Genomic DNA, 24,986 nt, shown 5'->3' on the forward strand with positions numbered 1-24,986 from the left:
TGACAGGCAAGGAAGGTGTATGGAAAGCAAACTCCAACAGAGTCCTCCTCCTATCTAGAACATGACCTTGTCTTAACCAACACCCTGTTATGCCAGTGAGACAAGCACTAGACCTCATGGCATCACCCACAGTCCAAACACTGGCATTGGCTCCACTACATCATCGTTCGAGCAAGGGGTCGCAGAGATGTCCATATGATCCACACTACAACAGGTACTGACGGCTGCTGCACCGATCACTGTCTTAACCGATTTACCACCTCGACAGCCTGACACCCAAATTGCAGAGGCAACAGAATCAATGCTGCAGAAAAATTATCAGAGACCTCAAAGATCCTATCAAGATGGCCCTTTTCAGTCAGCGCCTCACTGTCAAACTCTCAACCTCCAGCCACCAGGAGTCAATAGTCCCATAAAGTCCACCATAACAAGCACCTGCAAAGTGGTCCTTGGTCTCTCTACCAGGAAACATGGTTGTTTTTATCAAACCAGTCACCAAGAGTTACAGGACCTAATTGAGCACAAGCACAAAGCCTTCATTGATGGAAACTTTACAAAAGCTCAAGGGAAAAGCAGCAGTCCTACAGGTGGCTGAAGGCAGTGATACAGCCTAAAACCCGATAAAGAAACGGTGGGTAGAAAGAACACGGAAGATCTAACAACTCACGGACACCGACAACACGCGTGGTTTCCTCAGCACTGTCGAAACAATCTATTACTCAAGCAATCAAGGGCCAACCTCACAGCCAAGAATGGAGGGGAGCTCATCGAGGATAGGGAGGCAAGTCAATGCATTTTGAAAACCTCGACTGAGACACTGCCTTCAATTCAAAAGCCTTCGGCTCCATTCCTCAATATCCCGTCAGGCAGCGTCTCAGCTCTACCCCAGGAGTGAAGTTAAAAAAGCCATTCGACAGCTGAAAATCAAAAAAGCGCCTGGAGCAGATGGAATCCCTGCTGAAATTCTGAAACATGACGGAGATACGTGTTTGGCACAGCTACAGAATCTCCATATCCCTCATCTGGGAAGAGGAGTGCATGCTTGGGGGGAGGGGGGTGGTCTTGGGGACACTGTGATCGTGAATATATTAAACAAGGGAGTCAAGTCTGACTGCAATTAACTACAGAGGAGTTTCCCTGCTATCCGCCACAGGGAAGTTCTTGGCCCCCTCCTCCTACAGTCACAGTGCTGTTTTTCGCCTATCAAGAGGCACCACAGATATGACCTTCACTGCATGACAAATTCAAGGAAAATGCAAGGACCAGCACCAACCGCTGTACGTAGCCTTTTCTGGTCAGGATTCTTTTTAAATTCTTTCATGGGGTGTGGGTGTCACTGCCAGGACCAGCAGTTTTTACCCATCCCTAAATGCCCTTGAACTGAATGGCTTGCTAGGCTATTTCAGAGGGCAGTGGAGAGTCGCATGCAGGCCAGACCAGGTAAGGATAGCAGATTTCCTTCCCTAAAAAGGCATTCGTGAACCAGAATAGTTCTTACAATATTCGATGATAGTTTCATGGTCACTATTGCTAAGACTAGCTTTCAATTTCAGATTTATTAATTGAATTTAAATTCCACCAGTTGCCTGGGTGGAATTTGAAGCCATGTCCCAAAAGCAGTCACCTGGGCCTCTGGGTTACTAGTCCAGTAATGTTACCAGTACAGCACTGTCTACCCAAATGTGTATTGTCTCTGTATTATCATGCAGTACTTCATCAAAAGTGTTTAAAGCTGGGGTGCATATCCTACCGCTTTTCCCATCTCCCTACAAAAAACTATGCACTTTTTTTTTTAAAAAAGCTGCATTAGCCATCACTTCTCAAATTATTTTTATGCATTGATTTTTTTTCATTTCACATTTGATTATTGATTTCATGTGCTGTCCTGTTATGGAGAGGTATAATAGTGAACATTGTGAGGTGAGCAGTCCAGAGATGCAAGCTGAAGTCCCAGTGTCTTGCCCCCACCAGAATGCTGTAATACAGGGTGTAGAGGCCAAATATAATCTTCAGGAGAACTGGAGCAAAAATTGGACCAAAGTGCATGATGTAATTCAATCTCCATTTTAAAGTCACACATTTTTTACCTCATTTTAATATTTCCATTATAAACTATATCCTTGTTAAAACAGAAACTGCTTAAGTAGATCTGTTACACTGTAATTACACCCTCCTGCCAATGGTGGAGGACATAATTACAATGCGACAATTTTATACAGATAAACATTATGCGTAGAGAACTGAACTTACAATCAAAAGATGACAAGGCATGCACACAATTTTTAATGTATTAGACAGAGATTCTAGTGCTTAATGAGTTTGACCAACAAATCTCTGTTTATACTTGCGTTCCCATTCTCTACTCACCTCCATCTCTTGAGTCTCAGCTTAAAGATGGCAAATTTATTGTTATGCACCAAAAGTACCAAGGCCAGCTTGTCTGCTCAATTATGCATATCACAACTGAAAAGTGCATTATCTAATGAAATTAGCACAGGTGACAGATATTGTGAGATGCTGTAATTTCTCACTGAAACCAGGATCATTTCCTCCACCATTTTGGCCACCATCAAACACATCTTCCCCTCCACTCCCACATTCTGGAGAGATCATTCCCTCTGCAATACCCTGGTCCACTCTTCAGTCACCCCTCACACCCCCTCCCTTCCCAATGGCACCTTTGTGCGCAAGCACAGGAGTTGCAACACCTGTCTTTTCACTCCTCCCTTCTCACCATCCAAGGCCACAAAACTCTCATTATTTCACTTGGAAGGATTTACCTATACTTAGTTTAGTAAACTTTATTCACTGTTCACAACACGGTCTCCTCTACAATGGGGATACCAAACGTAGGCTGGGTGGCTGCTTGACATTTTAATTTTCCACCTTATCCCACTCTGACCTGTGTCCATGGCCTGCTACAAAGTTCCAATGAAGCTCAACCAAGCTCAAGAGGCATCAATCTTTCAACTCAGCACTCCCCTTCCGGACTTAAGGACTCAAGTAGTGAGTTCAACAACTTTAGATCATAACCTCTGTCTCTATCTTGCTCTATGTTTCTTATTGCTGGCTTGTTTCTTTCTTTAACCCTTCATGTTACATTCAGATGGCTGCTTTGTAGCCAGTCACACCTTATCTGGACACAACCTTCGTTTCTTTACTATACCCATTACCCCAATAACCCACTCTTTAGCTTTTACATTGTGAAATCTTTTGTTATTTAATCTCTCCTACCCTCAACCTTATCACAGAGTTTCTATTTTGTTCTTCCAACCCACTCCCCACTTCTACTGGCTTAAAAGTCTTGCATTTTTATCTTTCTGCAGTTCTGATGAAAAGTCATCAACCTGAAACGTTAACTCTTTCTCTCTCTACAGATGCTGCTGACCTTCTAAGTAATTACAGCACTTGATTTCCAGCATTTGGGGTATGGGAACAAGGTGAATAAATGTCATTAGAACTATTTCCTCACACAATGAGTAAAAGCTGACACAGACTGGTTGGGCGAAAAGGCCTCTTTCATTTGATAAACTTCTATGGTTATTTTCTCCCTCCGGCACTCCACACTACCACTCCCCCACCCACCCCCCAACCCCCCACCCCCCACCGAATATGCAAGGATTGCTACTGTCACTGAACATGCAACATTTCACTTTGAAAAAAAATGAGAACTACAGAGAAATTAGTCATTTCCAAATTACCCCATGGTACTCAAACAAATTAAAAGTTGATCCAAGCAACCAAAAATCAGTCATGTTTTTCTAAATCAGGCTGACTAATGCTCACACTAGGCCAAGGAAGAGTGAACTGCTATAAACATGTGGCTCAAGCAAAATCTATACACAGAGCACGTTAATAGCAAGAACAGTGCTCAGGACAGTTTTGTTCTGGGACTCTGTTACTTAGAGAAGTTTATGTCCATTTCTATCCCTATTGAAACTGGTTTCTAACAGATATATAATCACACTTCCATTGTCATGGTCATGCAATAGATTACAGCATCCATAGGGCGGTGGCTTTAAGGTGTAAAGCAGAGCTGTTTCAATAATGCTTTGAACCTGAGTTTAAACCAGACATTCGCACACAGCAAGTTAAACTGCTGTCACTGGGGCATTTCAACTGAGTACTTCATGACCAGTTCGCATTGCTAACCATTTGCTTTCTGTAATCTCAACCACCAACCTTCAGCTACCCCTCCCCTTGAGGCCCAGCCCCTACACCCTCCTCACCAACCACACCGCCTACCGTGCCCCACTTCTAATGTGCCCCTCCCGCCCTTCCCCAGCTCCCCACACCCCATTCTCCACAAGCCCCACAACCCCCCCAACGCCAGCTCCCCACACCCCACTTTGCACCTGCCCCAACCACACCAGTTCCCTATGCCTCACCCTCCCCTTCCCCCCACCCCCCACAACCACCCTAGCTCCCCACACCCCACTTGGACCTCAACCAGCCCAGTTCCGTTCCCCACCCCCTCCCAGTTACCTTGGTTCTTTCATCCCCCCCTCCCACCCACTTTGACTATCCCTCACCCCCCCAATACCCCACACTGGCTCCCCACACGCCATCCCACCTTCCACCCCAGCACTCAACACCCCATCCCAGCTTCCCACTACTCCCCTTCCCCCATCAGCTCCTCACCCTTCCCCCTCCACACCCCACTTTATTGCACTTCCGAAACCCATCTCCCCATGCATATACCCCTGCCAAACCCAGCTTCCCATGCCACACTTTACCCCTTTCCCCACCCCCAACCACCCTGGCTCCCCACGCCCCACTGTGGCCTGCTCCCTCCCAGACATACCCGCACCCCCTCTCCCCACGTCCCACTGCACATGCCCCCACCCGCCACCTTGGCTCCTCATGCCCTATTCCTCACCCACCTCCCCCATCCTACCCATTTTGGCTCTCTATGAACCCACCAGCCCCCCACCCCCAAAACTCCTGTTCTCCACACAATTCCCCCATCCTGGCTCCCCTCCTCCCCAGCTCCCTATATGGTCGCCATACCCTTCAATCCCACCTTCTCACTATGTCTATCCTTCAACTATCTCTTTCAGGAAAGATTTCTTTTTGACTCCAAGTTCAAGGGTTCACTAATACTCAGCCTGGTAACTGTTAAACTGTGGTGCGTGCAAAACTATATAATGCAGAGCATTTAATCAGAAAACGGAAAAATAAAAATTGCTTTTTTAAAAACAAAAATAAGAGACTTAAAATACTTCTTACTTGTGGAAAATATTTATAAAACACACCATAAATGTTTGCTTTAAGTTAGTTTTTGCTTTACTTACCAGAAGCCAAGAATTTTTTCAGATACCTCTTCTCAACACTTGAGTAATCTCTGCAGGAGGATGTGATACCTGCCCTTCCAACTCAAACTAACTAAATAAACCTCTGCTTTCAGTCCACCTGACTGTTTGGTCAGGGAGGTGCCAGAAGGTGCCAGACAGTAAGATAAACAGCACAAGTGAACTGTTTGTACAGGTGAGTATTGACCTCAACTCTTGCCATCTCCCTTTCATTCAAGCCATTCAAAGTAGGCAATTTCAGAACAATTAGTCAGGTAGAGATGAAGAGGTTAAAAGAGTTTGAGACTTAGTTGGAATCCAAAACACAATAAGCTGTGAGAGGAGCTGGAACTATTCATATATGATTTACTGCAAGCTCCTAGAGCTTGATTGATCATTTCCAGAGCTCCATGTCTGATGGAGTGCGCCATCAGGTTAGGTCACCACAGAGAGAAAGCGCGCCCGAAAGCAAGCATGTGTGTGTGCATCTCAGCCCTTGAACTTTGACACCATAAGGAGGCATTGACAAGAAGAAAACAAAATGCTCTGAAGGCAAGTCTAGGCAGCGCTGGTGGCAACAGGAAAGAAAAGGGATATTAGGAAAAAGGAAGGTGGTTAACTTGCAGGGTGAACTCTGACATGGACTGGTTGGATGAAATGCCCTGATTCCATGTCGTTGCATTCTATGTATTTCTATGCAATTAATAACACTGTCCCCACACCCAAGTTTTTACAGAATTGGTGGCGACAAAACAAAGAATCTCTTTGGAAGTCTCCTTCTGCATCATCTGGCTTGTCAATCCTGATATCACACAGCAATGGATTCCAGTACAAGACAGTGCACAGAAAATCAACAGCTTATGATTCCTAACTTGTCCAATACATCCACCAAATATTTCCATACAGAGCACTTATCATTATCATGTGACTAAAGAGATTTCTTGAAGTAGGCTGACAGACAGACAGACTGACAGACAGAAGGTTTCTGCGTTTTTGTCCCTGCTTTCCTGATCTGGATGAATTCAGAAGGCAGCAGTCGGCACCTTCTGTTTTGAGGAGGAATGGTTGAAGGGTATGGCTGAATCCCTACTCTTGATGGCTATCTGGTGACCCTGATGGAAAGTATTTGCACATAGAGGCTGGGCAAGAATGGAAAAGGCTCAGCTATGGTGCACTTAAGGGTTGAACCTATTGTCTGGATTCTCAGACGAAGAATAACCAATTGGACAAGGCGTAGTTTGCGCAACTATTATAAAGGACATTGAAGCACAACGTATTCAAAGACTCCTTGGAAGAAAAACAACATAAAAACCTACCAAATACTTTAGTGAAGGCCCAAAATAAACCCTTCACTAAAGAAATCTGTCAGCATCTAAAATTGTGCATTTCTGTTCTTCCTTCAAAAGCTTTCAGGATGTAGATTTTAAATATTGAATTCGTTAATTCTGGGCAAGTTGTTTGTGTAAATTTATTTTCAAATGATACGAGTAAGCAATACTCCAAAAATAATTTTAATGTTAGACATGAATCTTGAATTCTAGTCTTTAATCATAACTTTAATCTTGTTAAAATAGTTTGTCAGTCATCATTTCTCACTCCATTCTAATTATCACAAAGATTGGATTAAAGGTTTTCTGAGATTGTCTACTGACTGCTGGTCTGGATGAAGGACCATTAGACAAATTTTGCTTAAGGTTTTGAGACAAAACTAGACAACATGACATGTTGGAGTAGATAAAACATTTGCAAGCACGGAGACAATGTAAACATAGCGAGCTTTAGGACTACGTTGAGGACTAATTGCAGCTCCTGTAAACTGCCAGTCAAAGCTGATTCAAGCCTGCAGTTTTCAGTAGGGAAGACACATTGGATTAAAGTTGTTGATAAGCGTGGCACCCTGCTTCCACCCTTTGAACCTTAAACCAAGTCAGCTAGCAAAGGGCCAAAAATAAAGATAGCATCATAAAATTAAACAGAATTAAAAATGTGGAAATAGAAAATAAATAAAATAGAGAATGGACACCAGATCGCACAGCATCAGAAAAATATTACAAAGTAATTAAATGCACAGAGGTTCCCACAACTCCCAAAAAAAGTTTCTTTAAAATTCATTCTCAATTTTCACACCTCTGTGGAACGTGGGAACAGGGGTAGGCCATTAGATCAAAGCCCATTCCACCATTCAATTAATCACAGCTGATTTATACCTCAACTCCATTTCCCTGCCATATCCTTTGTTATTGAGGTCTCAATCTCAAGTGGACCCAGTGACCCTCCAATAACTCCCCAAGTGGTCATTCTTCCTGTGGAAAGTGAGGAAATGTAGATGCTTTAACTGTGCGACCATGACAGTGAAACCTGACATGCTTCTTACCAGATCCCTATCTGCGTAGCATTCAATGGAGTGATCACAATTATCCTCTCTGTAAATCTATTACAACCCTCCATCTAAGACTGAACCTGGCACCTTCCTGATCTATCAAGGTGATTTGCTTTAAACAAGAGCCCCAGTCATTTATACAAATCTTCGAAGGGTGAAAAGCTGCCATTTCAAGCCTTTTAACTGGAAAAATATACACACTATATAGTCACGCAAAAAATACCCCTATTTCCCAGCCAATACAAGGGTTGATATTACAGACATTGCTGACTACCTGCCTGGTTCACATACTTGCCTTTTTATGGGTAATTAAATTATATCTTTTTTTTTTAAATAGAACAGTTTAAAGAAGAAATGATGAAGCCACAGTTAGCCATATCTCAGCCCAGCAGAGTGCCAGAGAAGATGCTTACCCTAGCCTTGAGCAGAGCTTGATCTTGCCAGCAGGAGTTTACCAGCTGAAAAGCACAGGGCTATGTCCCGCAATGAGACAAGATCCCCTGGTTATATCAGTCGACAATGTGTGAACGGCAGCAGAATAACACCCACTGACAACAAACAGCCTCGCAGCCATGCCCTCTACTTTCAGCCTTTGAACAGACATTCTTTTCTTATTCACAGCATCCTTTCATTATTTCAATGATCTGCCTGCTTTTACTGCTCATTACTCCTGTTCTTACAGGATTACAGGAGGGAGGAGTTTCAGGCATTCCAAATAAACACATCTCAGGGCGAGTTTCTCCAATTACTCAATGGAATTGTCACAGTCACCATCTTCAGTTTCCACCAAGTTTACATAGAATTTACAGATCAGAAATAGGCTATCTAGCACAATTAGTCTGCGCCTGTTTATATGCTCCACGCGAGCTTCCTTCCACTCTATTTACCTCGGATCACCTTGTCAGAATATCCTTTCTCCCAAACACATCTGTGATTCGTCTCACCGACTCTGTGGCAGTGTCCCACATTCTGGGTAACAACATTTCTCTGAATTCCCTATTGGGTTTGTGGCTATCATATATTTACGTCCCCTAATTTTGGACCCTATCTTCTACCTCCTACCCCCACGACAACCTCAGCTCAGTGTCCCAAGTGGAATGACTGCAGATATCCCACCAATCCAGAGTCAAAATCCTGGAATTCCCTCCCTAACAGCACTGTGGGTGGACCTACTCCACATGGACTGCAGCGGTTCAAGAAGGCAGCTCACCACCACCAAGGGCAACTAGGGATGGGGAATGTTGGCCCAGTCAGCAACGCCCACACCCCTGAATGAATTTTTAAAAATTTCATGAATTATGGCTTCTGTGCGCAAGGCATACAAAAATTAATCTGGTTCATCAGTCATGCCCTGAATGGAAGCTGCAACTGTAGCTGGAAGTTTCTTCAGCTGGTAAACACTCAATATTAGCCAAAACTATTTAACAAAACATTTAAATCCTGATTCTTCAAGATGCTATGGCTTTATATTCAAAACAATATCAGAGCTCTGAAGAGACATTTGTATTTGAAACGTTAACTGTTGCTGTCAGACCTGAGTTTTTCCAGCATTTTTATTTCAGAATGAAACAGGGTGTGGTGGGGATGTTAGCAATTTAGTAATGTTACTGAACCAGTAATCCAGAGGCCTAGACTAATACTCCAGAGACAGTCGTTCTAATCCCACCAGGACAGCTGGGAAAATTTAAATTCCGTTAATTAATAAATCTGGAACAGTAACGATCATGAAATTAACAAACTGGCACTAATGTCCTCCAGGTAAGGATCTCTCTGTTCTTACTTGGCCTGGCCTACTTGTTACTCCAGGCCCACAGCAATGTGGTTGACTCTTATTCAGCCTCTGAAATGGCCGAGCAAGCCACTCAGTTGTATCAAACCACGACAGAAAAGTGCAGGAGGGCATACCAGGAGCAACACCAGGCATACCTAAAAATGAAGTGCCAACCTGGTGAAGCTACAACACAGGACTATTGCATACCAAGCATAGAAAGCAGCATGCAATAGACAAAACCAAGCAATCCTACAGCCAACGGAGATCTAAGCTCTGCAGTACTGCCACCTCTGGCTGTGAATGGTGGGGGACATTTAAAGAAACAGGAGGAAGTAGATCCACATACATCATCATTAAAAATGATAGCAGAGTCCAACACATCAGTGCAAAAGACAAAGCTAACTGACACATTTGCCACTATCTTCAGTCAGATGTGCCAAGTGGATGATCCATCTCAGCCTCCTGAGATCCCCAGGATCACAGACTCAGCCAATTCAATTCATTTCTCGTTTTACAGTGAGTAACTCACCTCTTGACTCTCCACAGCCTGTCCACCATCAATAAGGCACAAGTCAGAAGTATGATGGAATACTCTCCACTTGCCTGGAGTGTTGCTCCAGCAACACACAAGAAGCTCAACATCATCTAGGATAAGGCAACCCACCTGACTGGCACCCTATCCACCACCTTCAACACACACTCCCTCCACTAGCGATGCACAGTGGCAGCAGTATGTACCATCTACACAATGCACTGCAGCAACTCACCAAGCTTCCTTTGACAACACCTTTCAAACCTGCAACCTCTACCACCTAGGAGGACAAGGACAACATATGCATAGGAACACCACAACTTGCAAGTTCCCCTCCAAGCCACTCACCATCTTGACTTGGAAATATATTGTTATTCCTCCACTGTCGCTGGGTCCAAATCCTTTAACTGAGTGTACCTACATCAAGGTGGCAGCTCACCACCACCTTCTCATGGGCAATTAGGGATGGCAATAAATGCTGGCCCAGCCAGTGACGCCCACCTCCCAACAATGAATAAAAAGAAGCAACTCCAAGATAGTGATTATTGCCTGTACAGTCCTGAATAGTATTGCTTGCAGGATTCATCTTTTGGACAGGAATAGATGTGGCACAGTCAGAAAGCAGGAAGCTCCAGGACTTGAGCACACAATATCGAGACCAAGGCAGCACTGCATTGAGACAGATGCAATCCTTCAGATGAGACGTTAAAGCAGCCTGTCCATTAAAAGATCCTGTTGCAGCCATTTCAGTAAGAGCAGAAAGCACCCCTGATGTCCCTAACTGCCACACCAAAAACACAACTGCCAAAAGTGGTCATTTCTGTGGAAACTGCTGTTTAATATGTGGTATTGTATAAATATAACACTTCCCTCAAAGCAGTGGTCTCAGTTTCCCTGATAGCCACATGGGAAAACAGTGTAGTAGCAAAACCTACAGAGCAGACAGTGCCAGTCACAATCCCTATTCTGGTGAATTGGGCATACACATGGCAGTTGAAATTTAACGTAGAGAAGAGAAGTGATACATTTTGGTAAGAACAAAACAGCTCAGCAAGATGAACTAAATGGTACAATTTTAAAGAGAGTGAACTTACAGACCTGCGGCGTCTGTACCAAAATCCTTGATAGTAGCAGGAACTATTCATAAAACTGTTAAAAGGCATATAGCAGCCTTGGCTCTATTAGCAGAAACATAGCGTACTAAAGCATGAAGTTATGCTTTTATAAATCACTGGTTAGGCCTCAACTGGAGTAATGTGTTAATTCTGGACACCATAGCTTAAGAAGGATGGCAAGGGCTCAGATAGGGAGAAGAGATCCCCAGCAAGCTACCAGGATGAAGGGCTGCAGATACATGAGAGACTGGAGAAGCTGAGGCTGCTCTCCATACAGCAGAGTGGGCTAAGGCAGCATTTGATAGAGATATTAAAAATCATGAATCATGTTGAACCAGTAAAAAAAGAGAAACTGTTTCCAGTGATAGGCGGGTTGGTTACCAGAGGACAAAGATTGAAGGTGATTGCTAAATCACCAGAAACAATATAAGGAAACTTTTTTTCAACTCAAAGCCAGTTGTTGTGATCAGAAATAAATTGCCAGAAAGGGTGGTCAAAGTGGATTCAATCATAATATTCAAATGCAAGTTGGTTAAGTACTTAAAGCAGAAAAAATTTATATGGCTACAGGGAAAGAAAGACTGGGATTAACTGGATAGCTCTATCAAAGAGCCAGCACAGACATGATGGGCCTAATGGCCTTCATCTGTGCTATTCTCATTCTAAGTGCATACCCAGGTTTCTTTCATTCCCTTCGGTTTCTCCAAAGTGCTGACTCTTGATTGGGTACAGTTCCACATCCATCTCCCCAGCATTTGAAGTTGTCCTTGTTCATTTGAGCATCAGCATGTGACGATTCTGTCTTTGCCCAATGCCCAGACACAAGGAGGTTCCAGTAGGTCTCCTCAGAAAGTGACCAAGGATAATAAAGTCAATTGCAACAAGCCAGAGTTCAGTTAGCTCCACCAAGAATTAACTGAAGCTTCCCACATGTAACAGGCAGAACTAATCTACAATACAAGCGTGTTATTTTAAAACAGGTTTTACAGTGACCTACCATCACTGTCGTCTTGCATTTATCTGGGTCTGGAGACTACAAGAGGTTATTTCTATGTGCTTGTGTCAATGACAGATGTATCAGGAGATGAAATGTAAATATGCTACAGTATCTGATCTCTGCTGTCGCAAGGTGCTTGTTAGGAGGAGGATCAGGCTGTGTTAACCCATTAACAGCAGTCACAGTATGAAGCTGTAACGATCAAAATAATCTTTCTTGATGCTCTCTCGCAGCTTTCAATATTCCCAAGTTCTCCTAGGGAGCTCTGGAAGAGGGGTAAGGTAAGTCTACAGGTGTGTACTGTTCTCAGGAAGCAAACTGGTAACACTGCTGGCCTGCATTTTTATAAAAAATCCTCTAGCACAATATCCTTTTGCAAACTTTGTTATCTTGAAATCCTTCAGGCCTTTGCATTTTAGTTTCCAGTTTACTTCCCATGGATGGAGTTCTGTTTTACATGGTGTCAGCCTCATCCACGTGTGAACAGAGCAATGGAAGGTTGCTTTAATGCCCTGTACACTTGAGTAAAGTCCAATTTCTGCCTGCATTCAATACCTTCCTACCTATGTACTTACCAGCAGCGATGACTGGATAGCAATCAGGACAAAGAACTCTAGCAAACTGTCCTCAGCCTCTGTGCCATCGGCTGAGGACTGTCATTCCCTTCACATTGGCCTGGCTGATGAAATACAACCATTACTCAAACCTGGGAGTTCACTGGTCTGTCAGGCTCAGGACCACACTAGCTGATGTAAAAACAAAGCCACCAGGATGTCCCTTTCTATCAACATGGCAGGAACTGAGCCTCTGGCTCCAGATGTGTAGGTTCAAGCCCCAAGCATGAGTACATAATCTTGGCTGGCTATCAATGCAGTGTCTACAGGTTTCTGCGTTGTCACAGGACGCATGCTGTCTCTGGAATGTTCCACTGTTCAATTCAAATAGCCCAGCTTTTTTTTCAGAATGTGCCCTCTGTACCTTATTGAATCCTTTTCTAATTTTGAAGACTTCAAATGAGGATACCATCCTCCTGGCCATATATTAAATACAAAATGTAGCCTGCCTGCAGTGATGGGCTTTGAAAATCTCATGTCACCGCTCACAGCAGCGAGTTCTCCCAATGTCGTGGCCAACATTCCTCCCTCAATCACCACCCCAAAAAGGTAACAATTCCTACAACTCACTGCCACTTGTCTGTCATTGCTTGTATAGAATGGTTACCACATTTGCCTACATAACAATGATGCACTTAGAAATGATTCATTATACAAAGCACTTAAAGACATTGAGACATGTTAAGAAACTATATAAAATGCAAGTACAATCCCATGCTTTTCCTAATTCCTTGTGCACTCTCCCTTCCTCTCCAAAAAATGTCCTCTTGCCCCAACTGATGAGCAGTAAACATTCTACTACTCTCTCTTCATTTTGAACCAAATTCAAAGTGCTTCAGATGAAGCAGGAATTTCTAATCTGTGATGCATTCCTGCCCTACAGCGCAAAGACCACAGGCATAGTAAATCGATACCTCAGGAAAAAAAACACCATTTGTACAAGTGCGAGCACATTTGTAAAACACCAACAATAGTTCCGAGGAGATTCAGAATCATGTGACGTGATTCATTAATATATGCAGCTCAATATCAGTACAATTCCCTCCAGATACTCAGCTTTCCTTGGGTGGAGAGTTTCTGAAACACTAATTAAATCATCATGAAACTGAATTCTCTTCAGGGTTTTTTTTTGCTGCCTTCCTCTTCTCATGCCCTAAAGGCACAGAATAGGGTTGTTCCAAAGATTCTGGCTGAGAAAGTAACTAAGCCTCTTGGGTGCAGAACAGAACAGGAAAAGCCCTTTACAAATTAGATGGAAGACTATTATTGGCATTAAGGCCTCTGGACTACAGGTCATTAAAAACAGGAACTTTAAGCAGCAAGCATTCAATAGTGGACTCTCCTTTAAGTAGGTTGCCGGATAGACCAGCTTCACCCTCTTGTGTCTATTTATCAAAAATATCCTCACTCTCACACTGTAAACTCTGATGATTCTGTAGGTGAGGACACCATAAATGACTCTACTCATTACCATCCCAGAAAACTCAGCACAGATCTGGAATCAAACCTGGGACATTGAGTCATTTCAGCTCAACCTGACACCTTCAACACCACACATTAGGAGATTAATAGTTCAAAACATTCACAGAAAAATAGGAAAGACTATACTAGTAGAATTAATACAAATGAACAACCAATGGAAAATCAAAATGTGCAGAGATAGGAAACAAGGGTTTAGTTTTAAGTAGAGAGGAGACCAGCATTGCATTTGACAAGGAGGCAATTCAGCCCAAATCATCTGTACCAACTCTCGAAAAGAACCATCCATTTAAGCCCCATCTCCCTACCCTTGCCCAATACGTGCGTTAATCATCCAATTCCCTTTCAAAACTTTTTATGGTTTGCACTTGGATAACCGTTTCTGATAGAACCTACCAGGTTCCAACACTGAGGGAAAAACCTCTGAGAAAGCACAAGTTGAGCTTCCCACAGAGAAAAAAAGACTTGTATTGTGCATTTCCATTTGTATAGTGTTTTCCATGACCACAATGTCTCAATGTGCTTTACAGCCAATAAAGTTCGATTGAAGGTGGTCATACAAACATACAAGTTAGGACTAGGCCATTTGGCCCCTCGAGCCTGCTCTGCTCTTTGGTAATCTCATGATTGATCTGACTGTGGTCTCAACTCTACTTTCCTGTTTACCCGCTACATCCTTTGACTTCCTTGTCAATCAAGAATCTATCTAACTCAGCCTCCACTGCTCTCTGGTGAAGAGAATTCCAAAGACTAATGGAGCCTCAGAGAAAAATTCTCATCTCCCTCTTAAATGGGAGACCTCTTATTTTTAAGCTATGTTCCCTTGTTCTAGTCTCTCCCACTAGGGGGAGCATCCTTTCAGCATGCACCCTGTCAAGACCCCTCAGTATCATATATGTTTTAATAAGATCACCCCCTCATTCTTTTAAACTCTAATGGATACAGGCCCAACCTTTCTTCGTAAGATGACTGATTCCTGTGATGAAGGGGCTGAGTGAACCTTCTCTGAACTGCTTCTAATGCAAATATATCCTTTCTTAATTAAGGAGATCAAAACTGTACACAGTACTGCAGGCGTGGCCTCACCAGCGCCTTGGCCAACCGTAGCAAAACATACCTCTTATATTCCATTCCCTTGCAATAAATGGCAACATTGCATTTGCCTTCCTAATCTATTGCTGTACCTGCATCCTAACTTTTCATTCCATGTACCATGGCACCCAGATCCCTCTGTCCCTCAGAGCTATGCAATCTCTCTCCATTTAAATAGCATGCTGCTTTTCTATTCTTCCTGCCAAACTGGTCAAGTTCACATTTTTCCCCCATAATACTCCAACTGCCAAATTTTTGCCCACTCACTTAACTTTTTGCCCACTATATCCCTTTGCAGACTCCTTATGCCCTCTTCACAACTTACTCTCCTATCTATGTCACTAGCAAATTTAGGAACCATACATCCAGTCCCTTAAAGTAATAGATATAGATTGTAAATAGTAGAGGCCCCAGAACTGATCTCTGTGGCACTCCACATCTTACCAACCCAAAAATGACCCATTAATCCTTACTCTGCCTCCTGTTAGCTAACTAATCCTCCAGCCATGCTAATATGCTACTCCCCTACACCATGAGCTCTTGTGCAGTAACTTTTTACGCAGCACCTTAACAAATGCCTTCTGGAAATCCAATTACGCCACATCTACAGGTTCCCTTTATCCACATTGCCCAGTACTTCTTCTAAGAAACCTAATAAATTAGTCAAACTGCATTCACCATTATAATGTAGATAAAACGAAAATGAGTGTTAACTCACTACATTTTAGGCTATGGTGTGTCTGTACTGATCAGCCTAGCGACATTGGCTTGTCAGTGAGGAGATTCTTCATTGCTGAAGATCCTGGCTTATCCACAAGGATAAGCACTCCTGCAGCATTCCTTTGCCAACATGTCTCTTTTTAATCACGAGTGCTTTACGCAAAGCTTCACAGCCAGGCCCAATTCTGGTCATACTTGACTATATGTCCCACCAGGAACCCGTTTGGGTTCCTCCCTTCCTCCAACACCCTAGCCTGGGTTTGAATTGCGGCACTGGAACATTAAAAGCTTCTACCTTTGCACAGGATATGTAAACATACTTTGGCAGCAGTTTTGTTTTTACATTTGGTTTGAGGTGCCTCCATCCCAACTTAGGCCAGCTAGCTCTGCTTCTGCACAGAAACACATAGTACAGGCCCCCAGGAGTCCATAACCAAAGCCATGTCCCCTTTCCCTGCAGCACAGTGGTACGCACCTAGGCTTTTCACATCCACAAAGCCACAGCAATAAACATTGCACTTGCTTACACAAGAAAGCAACGTCAATGGGAGACCTGCAACTGGCTAGTACTAAAAAAGCACCCTGAAATCAGCCAAGAGCACCTCCAGCATGAGCCACTGCTGACTTTGTTCAACTGCAACCCAACAGCCAGTAAAGAACTTGCATTTGTATAGGGACGAATACCTCAGGACATCCCAAAGTGCTTCACAGACATTTAAGGCCTTTTGAAGGTTAATCACTGTGGTAATATAAGAAACAGTAGTCGATTTGCACAGCAAGGTCCCACAAACTGTGATAAAGACCAGATAAATAGGTGTTGGTTGAGAGAAAACAGTCAACCAGGATACTAGAACTTCTTCACTGTTCAAACTCTTCATATGCCCCCCACCCCAGCCCCGTCGCCCCTTCCTGTTCCCCCCACCCCAGCCCCATCGCCCCTTCCTGTTCCCCCCACCCCAGCCCTGCCGCCCCTTCCTGTAACCCCCACCCCCGCCCCACAACACCATCCTGTACCCCCGCCCCTTCTTGTACCCCTCACTCCAGCCCTGCCGTCCATTCCTGTACACCCCCACCCCTGCCCCACAACCCCATCCTGTACCCCCTCCCTTCTTGTACCCACCACCCCTTCCTGTACCCCAACACAGCCCCGCAATCCCTTCCTGTATCCCCCCACCCCCCTGCCACTTCCTGTACCCACCCCCCATCTCAACCGCCCCTTCCTGTACACCCAGCCCCAGCCAACCCTTCAGTGCCCCGCCACCGCTTCCTGTATCCACCCACCCCAGCCGCTTCCTGTATCCCCCCACCCCAGCCCTGCCGCTTCCTGTACCTCCCCCCACACCAGCCCTGCCGCTTCCTGTACCTCCCCCACACCAGCCCTGCCGCTTCCTGTATCTACCCCACACCAGCCTTGCCGCTTCCTGTATCTACCCCACACCAGCCCTGCCGCTTCCTGTATCTACCCCACACCAGCCCTGCCGCTTCCTGTATCCCCCCCACCCCAGCCACGCCACTCCTTCCTGTACCCCCCCACCCCTGCCCCACAGCCCCATCCTGTACCCCCTGCACCTTCTTGTACCCCCCACTCCAGCCCTGCCGCCCCTTCCTGTAACCCCCCCCACTCCAGCCTTGCCGCCCATTCCTGTACCCCCCACGCCAACCCTGCTGCCCCTTTCTGTAGCCCCACCCCCTCCGCCCCTTCCTGTACCCCCCACCCCAGCCCCGCTGCCCCTTCCTGTAGCCCCACTCCCTCCGCCACTTTCTGTATCCCCCACACCCCAGCCCCGCTGCCCCTTCCTGTAGCCCCACCCCCACTGCCCTTCCTGTACCCCCCCACTCCAGCTGCTACCTGTACCCCACCCCCCCTGTAGCCCCCCCAACCTCTGTACCCCCTCTATAGCCCCATCTCTTCCTGTACCCCCTACCCCTTCCTGTAGCCCCCCACCTCAGCTGCCCCTTCCTGTAACCCCCCCCACCCCAGCTGCCCCTTCCTGTAACCCCCCCCCTACCCCAGCTGCCCCTTCCTGTAACCCCCCCTACCCCAGCTGCCCCTTCCTGTAACCCCCCCTACCCCAGCTGCCCCTTCCTGTAACCCCCCCCACCCCAGCTGCCCCTTCCTGTAAGCCGCCCCCCCCCAACCCCCGCCGCCCCTTCCTGTAACCCCCCCCACCCCAGCTGCCCCTTCCTGTAAGCCGCCCCCCCCCAACCCCCGCCGCCCCTTCCTGTAACCCCCCCCACCCCAGCTGCCCCTTCCTGTAAGCCGCCCCCCCCCCCCCAACCCCCGCCGCCCCTTCCGTCTCCCAGGTTCAGTGAGTTTTCCCTACTGTCTGTGAGAACCAGAGAAGATCAGAAGGAAACATATTTGGCCCCTCCCGCAGGACCTGAGGCCTGTGCCGGTCCCCTGGCCGCCCCAGCGCCGGGCCTGATGCCGGCAGAGGCCGAGTGCGGGCCCCGCAGCCTCTCTCCCGGTCCGACCCGGCCAGGCTCCGCGCTCTCAGCCCCGCCGCCTGTCCCTTACTCACCATCAGCTCGATAGTTTTATCCTCGATCACTGAGTCCGCCTCCATATCGATCACAGTGAGGTTGGCTGCCTTCTGATTTCCCCCCTCCCCAGGCCCCCCGATCTCTCGCTCTCTCTTCACTTTCCCCCCCCCGGGCCTGGGCCCGGCCCCAATCCAAACTGATCCTAGACCAACGTCTGACGCAATCACGCTGCAGCGCGGATCCGCCTATTTATTGTAACGTCACCTGCGTCTGACGTCAATGTTCGGTAACAGCGACCTTTCGGGTCTGTCCCGCTCTTTACCTACCCCGCCCCCACAGCCATGGCCGCGCTCTCGGTCACCGCCCCCACGCAGAACCGCCCACTATTTACAGAGCCCGCCCCTACACAGACCCGCCCATTCAGTACAGACCCCACCCCCAACACATACCCTCCCAAACAAAATCAGAAACAGAAGTACCTGGAAAAACTCAGCAGGTCTGGCAGCATCGGCGGAGAAGAGCACAAGTTGACGTTTCGAGTCCTCATGACCCTTCAACAGAACTGGACCCAGAAACACCCCCGAAACAGTCCCTCCCACTCTGTACAAACCCCGCCCCCGTACAGACCCGCCCCCTCTGTACAAACCCCGGCCCCATACAAACCCGCCCCCTCTGTACAAACCCCGGCCCCAAACAGACTCGCCCCCTCTGTACAAACCCCGGCCCCATACAGACCCGCCCCCTCTTCCCAGGCGCCGCCTCCCAACAGTGGATGGCAAAGGCCCTCTTGCCCAGTTCGTTTCATCCATCCCAGTGTAATGAGCAGGAGTAGGCCATTCAGCCCCTCGAGCCTGCTTCGCCATTTGATGACATTGCCTAGTGTATAACAGTGACTACAACTCAAAAGCATTTAATTGACTGTAAAGTGATTTGGGCCATTGTGAAAAGTTCTGTATAAATGGATGTTTTGTCTTCCTTTCATTACACCTACATGCAGTAGGCAGAGTGACATTGGAGGCTGGTTCTCTCAGGATAATTAATCACAAAGAAACAGGAAAGTGGCTACAAAAAAATCACTACATTTACAAACAACTCTGTAACTAATCTCACCTCCAATCCCCCATCCCTTCTCTAACTTCCCCTCCAACCCCTCTCCAACCTCCCTCAACTCTCCCCATGCCACCTCCAACATCTCCCCATTCCCCTTCTAAATTCAATCTCCCTCCACCCCCTCTCTAACCTCATGTCCAACTCCCCTCTTTAATCTCCTCAACAACCTCCGTCCCATTGTGCACACCAACCTCTCCCCAACACCCCCCATTCCTTGTCCCCCTCCTTCCACATCCCTCCAAGCCCCTCCCAACCTCCCCAACCCCCTTCAAACCCCACAGCCCTCCTCCCCACAACACCCCCATCACACACAACCAACCAATTGGTTCTCAAATTTCAGGGATTTCATTTACCATTTTTTAAACAAAAACACTCCCCTGATGGTTGCTGCACTGCTGTTGACCTTTGGTTTTCTGGTGGGCTTTTCAAAAAGAGCAAAAATCGGACCCACGAAGCTGCCCGAAGACCAGAAGCAGCAGTGCAGCAACTGAGTGAAACTGAGACTGACACTGACAGGCCGGCTTTAGAAAGATCACAACTCTCCGGTTCTGATTTTTTTAGCCGGTCAGCGGCTCTGCCTAATCAGCAATCAGGACAACGAGAAACTCTGTTTAAGACACAGGCCCCCCTAGCCCTGGACCTTGGTGTTTGGCACTTTCTGCACCGCCACCCCCCCCCCCCCCTCTCCCGGATAACTAGGTTAAGTGAGAGTGCAAAAATTTGGCAGATGGAGTAGAATGTGGGAATGTGAGGTTCTCCACTTCAGCAGAAAGAATAGAAAAGCAGAATGCTATTTAAGTGAAGTGAGACTGCAGAATGCTGGAGTATAGAAGGATCTGGATCTGGTTATCTCGTACATGAATCACAAAAAGTTAATTTGCAGGTACAGCACATGATTGGGAAGGTAAATGGAATGTTGCAAGGGAGATGGCATATAAAAGTAAGGAAGTCTTGTTACAACTGTACAGGGCATTGGTGAGACCTCATCTGGAGTACTGTAGACAGGAGGCAGTCACACCACTTAGGATAGAGTCTTCTGATTTGGTCAGTGGCCAGGGAGAGGAGGCTGTGACTGCGAGTGAGGCAGGTAAGGAGACCAAAGGACAGGAGTGTTGGAGTGTGAGCCTCTGCAATTGTCCAGCAGGTTTGAGTTTCTCTCAGCTTGTTTGGATGACAGTGGGGGCTGCAGGATGGATGAGCTAACTGACCATGGCACCGTGGTACAGGAAGTCATTCAAGTAGGAGGGAGCAAAAAGGAATGTAGTGGTAGTAGGGGACAGTATAGTGAGGGTGGTTGACACTGTTCTCTGTAGCAAAGAGCAAGAGTCCAGGCGGATTTGTTGCCTGCCCGGTGTCAGGGTTCAGGACATCAGCTCAGTCCTGGGAAGGAACTTGCAGTGAGAGGGGGAGGATACAGGGGTTGTGGTCCTTGTAGGTACTAATAACATAGGCAGGATGAGGAAGGAGGCCCTGCATAGTCAGCATGAGGAGCTTGGCACCAAATTAAGATGCCAAACTTCTAGGGAATAATTTTTGGATTATTACCTGAGCCACATGCAAACTGGCATAGCATGAATAAGATTAGAGAACAGAATGTGTGGCTTAAAGACAGGTGTGGGAGAAGTAGATTTCAGTTTATAGGGCACTGGCACCAGTATTTGGGAAAGTGGGATCTGTACCATTGGGATTATCTACACCTGAACTCTGCTGGGGCTGGTGTCCTCACATGCCACATAAATAGGGAAGTTGAGAGGGTTTTAAACTGAATAGTGGAGGCAAGGGATCAAATTTGGGGATGTGGTAAACCAAAGAGTAGAGACAAGGCAAGAGAGGCAGGTATTAATATGGAAAATGATAAAAAAAGACCATGATAGGAAGGGACAGAGTACAAATCTAAGAGTAAATCAGCAGATAAGGCTAGACACTACAAAAATAATAAAAGAACTGTAAGAATGTAAAATTCAATCATATTATGATCGCTGCTACCTAGGGATGCCTTCACTAGGCTCTGTATCTAAACACACGTAGCATTCCAAAGATAACAGATGAACTGAGCGTAAATAGAAATAAATACATATGATCTGATAGCCATTACAGAGACATGGCTACAGGATGACATAGTTTGGGACCTGAATATTGAAGGGTATGTGACATTTAGGAAGGACAGGAAGTTAGGAAAAGGTGGAGGGGTGGCTCTGTTAATTAATGATGGTATTAGCACATTAGAGAGGGATGACCTAAATTCAGGAAACCAGGATATAAAAGTGGTTTGGGTTGGAATGATGAATGATGAAGGCAAGAAATCACTTGAGGGCGTGGTGTACAGGCCCCCTAATTGTAACTACACAGTAGGACAGAGTATAAAAGAAGAGATAATGTGAGCTTGCCAGAAAGGCGCAGCAATAATCATGGGGGATTTTAATCTACATATAGACTGGAAAAATCAGATGGGCAAAGGTAGCGTAGATGAGGAGTTCATAAAATGTTTTTAGGACAGTTTCTTCGAATAGCGCATTCTGGAGCCAACTAGAGAGCAGGCTATACTAGACCTGGTATCGAGCAATGAGAGAGGATTAATTGATAACCTCCTAGTGAAGACACACCTAGGTAGCAGCAATCATAATATGACTGAATTTTACATTCAGTTTGAGGAAGAAACAAATGCGTCCCAAACTAGTATTTTAAACTTAAATATGGGCAATTATGAAGGCATGAAAACAGAGCGAGCTAAAGTGAACAGGCAAATGAGGCTAAGGGATAGGGCAATAGAGGTTCAGTGGCAGGCATTTAAAGGGATATTTCAGAATAAATAGAATGAATGCACTCCAATTAGAAACAAAAATTCCAAGGGGAGGGCCTACCATCCTTGATTAACTAAAATAGTTAAAGATAGTATCAGGCTTAAAGAAAAAGCATAAAATTATGCAACAGGGAGGCGGTGGCGTAATTGTGTTATCACTGGACTGGTAATCCAAAGACCCAAGGTAATCCTCTGGGGACCTGGGTTCAAATCCAACAATGGCAGACGATTCAATTAGAAACCTGGAATTAAACCTGGAATTAAAAATCTAATGGTGACCATGAGACAATTGTTGTAAAAAAAAAATCTGGCTCACTAATATCCTTTACAGAAAGAAATTTGTTGGCCTACATATGACTCTGCCACAAATGCACCTGTCCATTACAGTATCGGTAGGAGTGAACATGGCACAGTCCTTGGGGAGATAAAGTCCTGCCCCTACAATGGGCTAACATCATGTTGTGTAGAGCTACTATGAAAGATAGAGTTGAAAGACTGGGCATCCGTGAGGCACTGTGGGCTATCAGCAGCAGCAGCAGAATTGTACTCGAACACAATCTGTAACCTCATGGCCTGCCATATCCCCCACTTTACCATTACCATCAACACTGGCTCAATGAAGAGTGCAAGAGGGCATGCCAGGAGTAGCACCAGGCATACCTAGTGTCAACCTGATGAAGCTATAACACAAGACTACTTGCGTGCCAAACAACATAAGCAGCAAACGATAGATGGAACTGAGCAATTCCACAACTAACAGATCAGCTCTGCAGTCCTGTCACATCCAGTCATGAAAGCTGGTGAACAATTTAAAAAACTCACTGGAGGAGGAGGCTCCATAAACATCCCCATCCTCAATGATGATGGAGCCCAGCACATCAGTGCAAAAGATAAGGCTAAAGCATTCACAACAATCTTCAGCCAGAAGTGCCGATCCATCTTGGCCTCCTCCAGAGGTCCCCAGCATCACAGATGCCAGTCTTCAGCCAATTCGATTCACTCCACGTGATATCAAGTAACGGCTGAGAGCACAATGGGCTCTGATAATATTCCAGCAGACTTGCGTTCCAGAACTTGCTGCGCTCTTAGCCAAGCTATTCCAGTACAGCTACAACACTGACATCTGGAAAATTGCCCAGATATGTCCTGTACACAAAAAGCAGGGCAAAGCCAACCCACTGATGCTCAGTTTAGGTTCTGCCAGGGTCACTCAGCTCCTGACCTCATTACAGCCTTGGTTCAAACATGGACACGACAGCTGAAATCCTGAGGTGAGGTGAGGTGAGAGTGACTGCTTTTGACATCAAGGCAGCACTTGACCAAGTGTGGCATCAAGGAGCCCTAGCAAAACTGGAGTCAATGGGAATCAGGGGAAAAATGCTCCACTGGATGGTGTCATACCTAGCACAAAGGAAGATGGTTGTGGTTGTTGGAAGTCAATCATCTCAGTCCCAGGACATCACTGTGGGAGTTCCTCGGGATAGTGTCCTAGGCCCAACCATCTTCAGCTGCTTCATCAATGACCTTCCTTCCATCATAAAATCAGAAGTGGGGATGTTCACTGATGATTGCACAATGTTCAGCACCACTTGCGACTCCTCAGATATAGAAGCAGTCCATGTCCAAATTCAGCAAGACCTGGACAATACCCCGTGGCAAGTAACATTGAAGACACACAAGTGCCAACTGGCAGTCAATGGCATTACCATTGCTGAATCCCCCACTAAAAACATCCTGGGGGGTTACCATTGACCAGAAACTGAACAGGACTAGACGTATAAATACTTTGGCTACCAGAGCAGGTCAGAGGGTAGGAATCCTGCAGCCAGTAACTCACCTCCCTACTCCCTAAAGCCTCTCCACCAACTACAAGGCACAAGTTATGATTGTGACGAAATACGCCCCACTTGTTTAGACGAGTGCAGCTCCCACAACACTCAAGAAGTTTGACACCATCCAGTGTGTACCATGTGCAAAATGCACTGCAGGAGCTCACCAAGTCTCCTTAGACAGCACCTTCCAAACCCACGACCTCTACCGCCTAGAAGGACAAGGGCAGCAGATAGATGGGAACATCACCACCTAGAAGTTCCCTTCCAAGACACTCGTCATCCTGACTAGGAAATATATTGCCATTCCTTCACTGTCACTGAGTTGAAATCCTGGAACTCCCTCCCTAACAGCACTGTGGGTGTACCTACATCACATGAACTGCAGTGATTCAAGAAGGCAGCTCACCACCACCTTCTCAAGGGCAATTAGGGATGGTCAATAAACGCTGGCCCAGCCAGCGATGCTCACATCCCATAAATGAATAAAAGGCAGGCGGCAGGTCAGAGGATTGGAAAGAATATAAAGAACAGCAAAGAATGACAAAAAGATTAATAAGGACGGAAAAATTAGAGCACGTGAGAAAACTAGCTGGTAACATAAAGACGGAGAGTAAGAGTTTCTATAGATATTTAAATAAGAAAAGGGTTAACAAAGTGAGTGTTGCTCCTATGGAAAGTGCATCTGGGGACTTGATAATGGAAAGTAGGGAGATAGCGAATTAATTAAACAAATATTTTGCTTCGGTCTTCACTATAGAGGACACAAGTA

At 45.9% G+C, this 24,986-nt stretch overlaps 1 protein-coding gene across 2 annotated transcripts in view; it reads right to left on the reverse strand.

The window, feature by feature from the left end:
- The window catches only part of LOC121281130 (F-box/WD repeat-containing protein 11), a 170,254-nt gene extending 151,647 nt beyond the window's left edge, over window positions 1–18,607 (reverse strand). The window contains exon 1 of one of the 2 annotated variants that reach the window (XM_041193837.1): window positions 18,514–18,607. In XM_041193837.1, the coding sequence (XP_041049771.1) occupies window positions 18,514–18,558 (45 nt within the window). In that variant the 5' untranslated portion in view covers window positions 18,559–18,607. The remainder of the gene's footprint in view (window positions 1–18,513) is intronic. The other variant, XM_041193836.1, reaches the window with a different exon arrangement.
- Between the last annotated feature and the right edge of the window lie 6,379 nt (window positions 18,608–24,986).

This window comes from Carcharodon carcharias, chromosome 8 (genome assembly GCF_017639515.1).
Source record: "Carcharodon carcharias isolate sCarCar2 chromosome 8, sCarCar2.pri, whole genome shotgun sequence".
Taxonomy (NCBI): Eukaryota; Metazoa; Chordata; class Chondrichthyes; order Lamniformes; family Lamnidae; genus Carcharodon; species Carcharodon carcharias.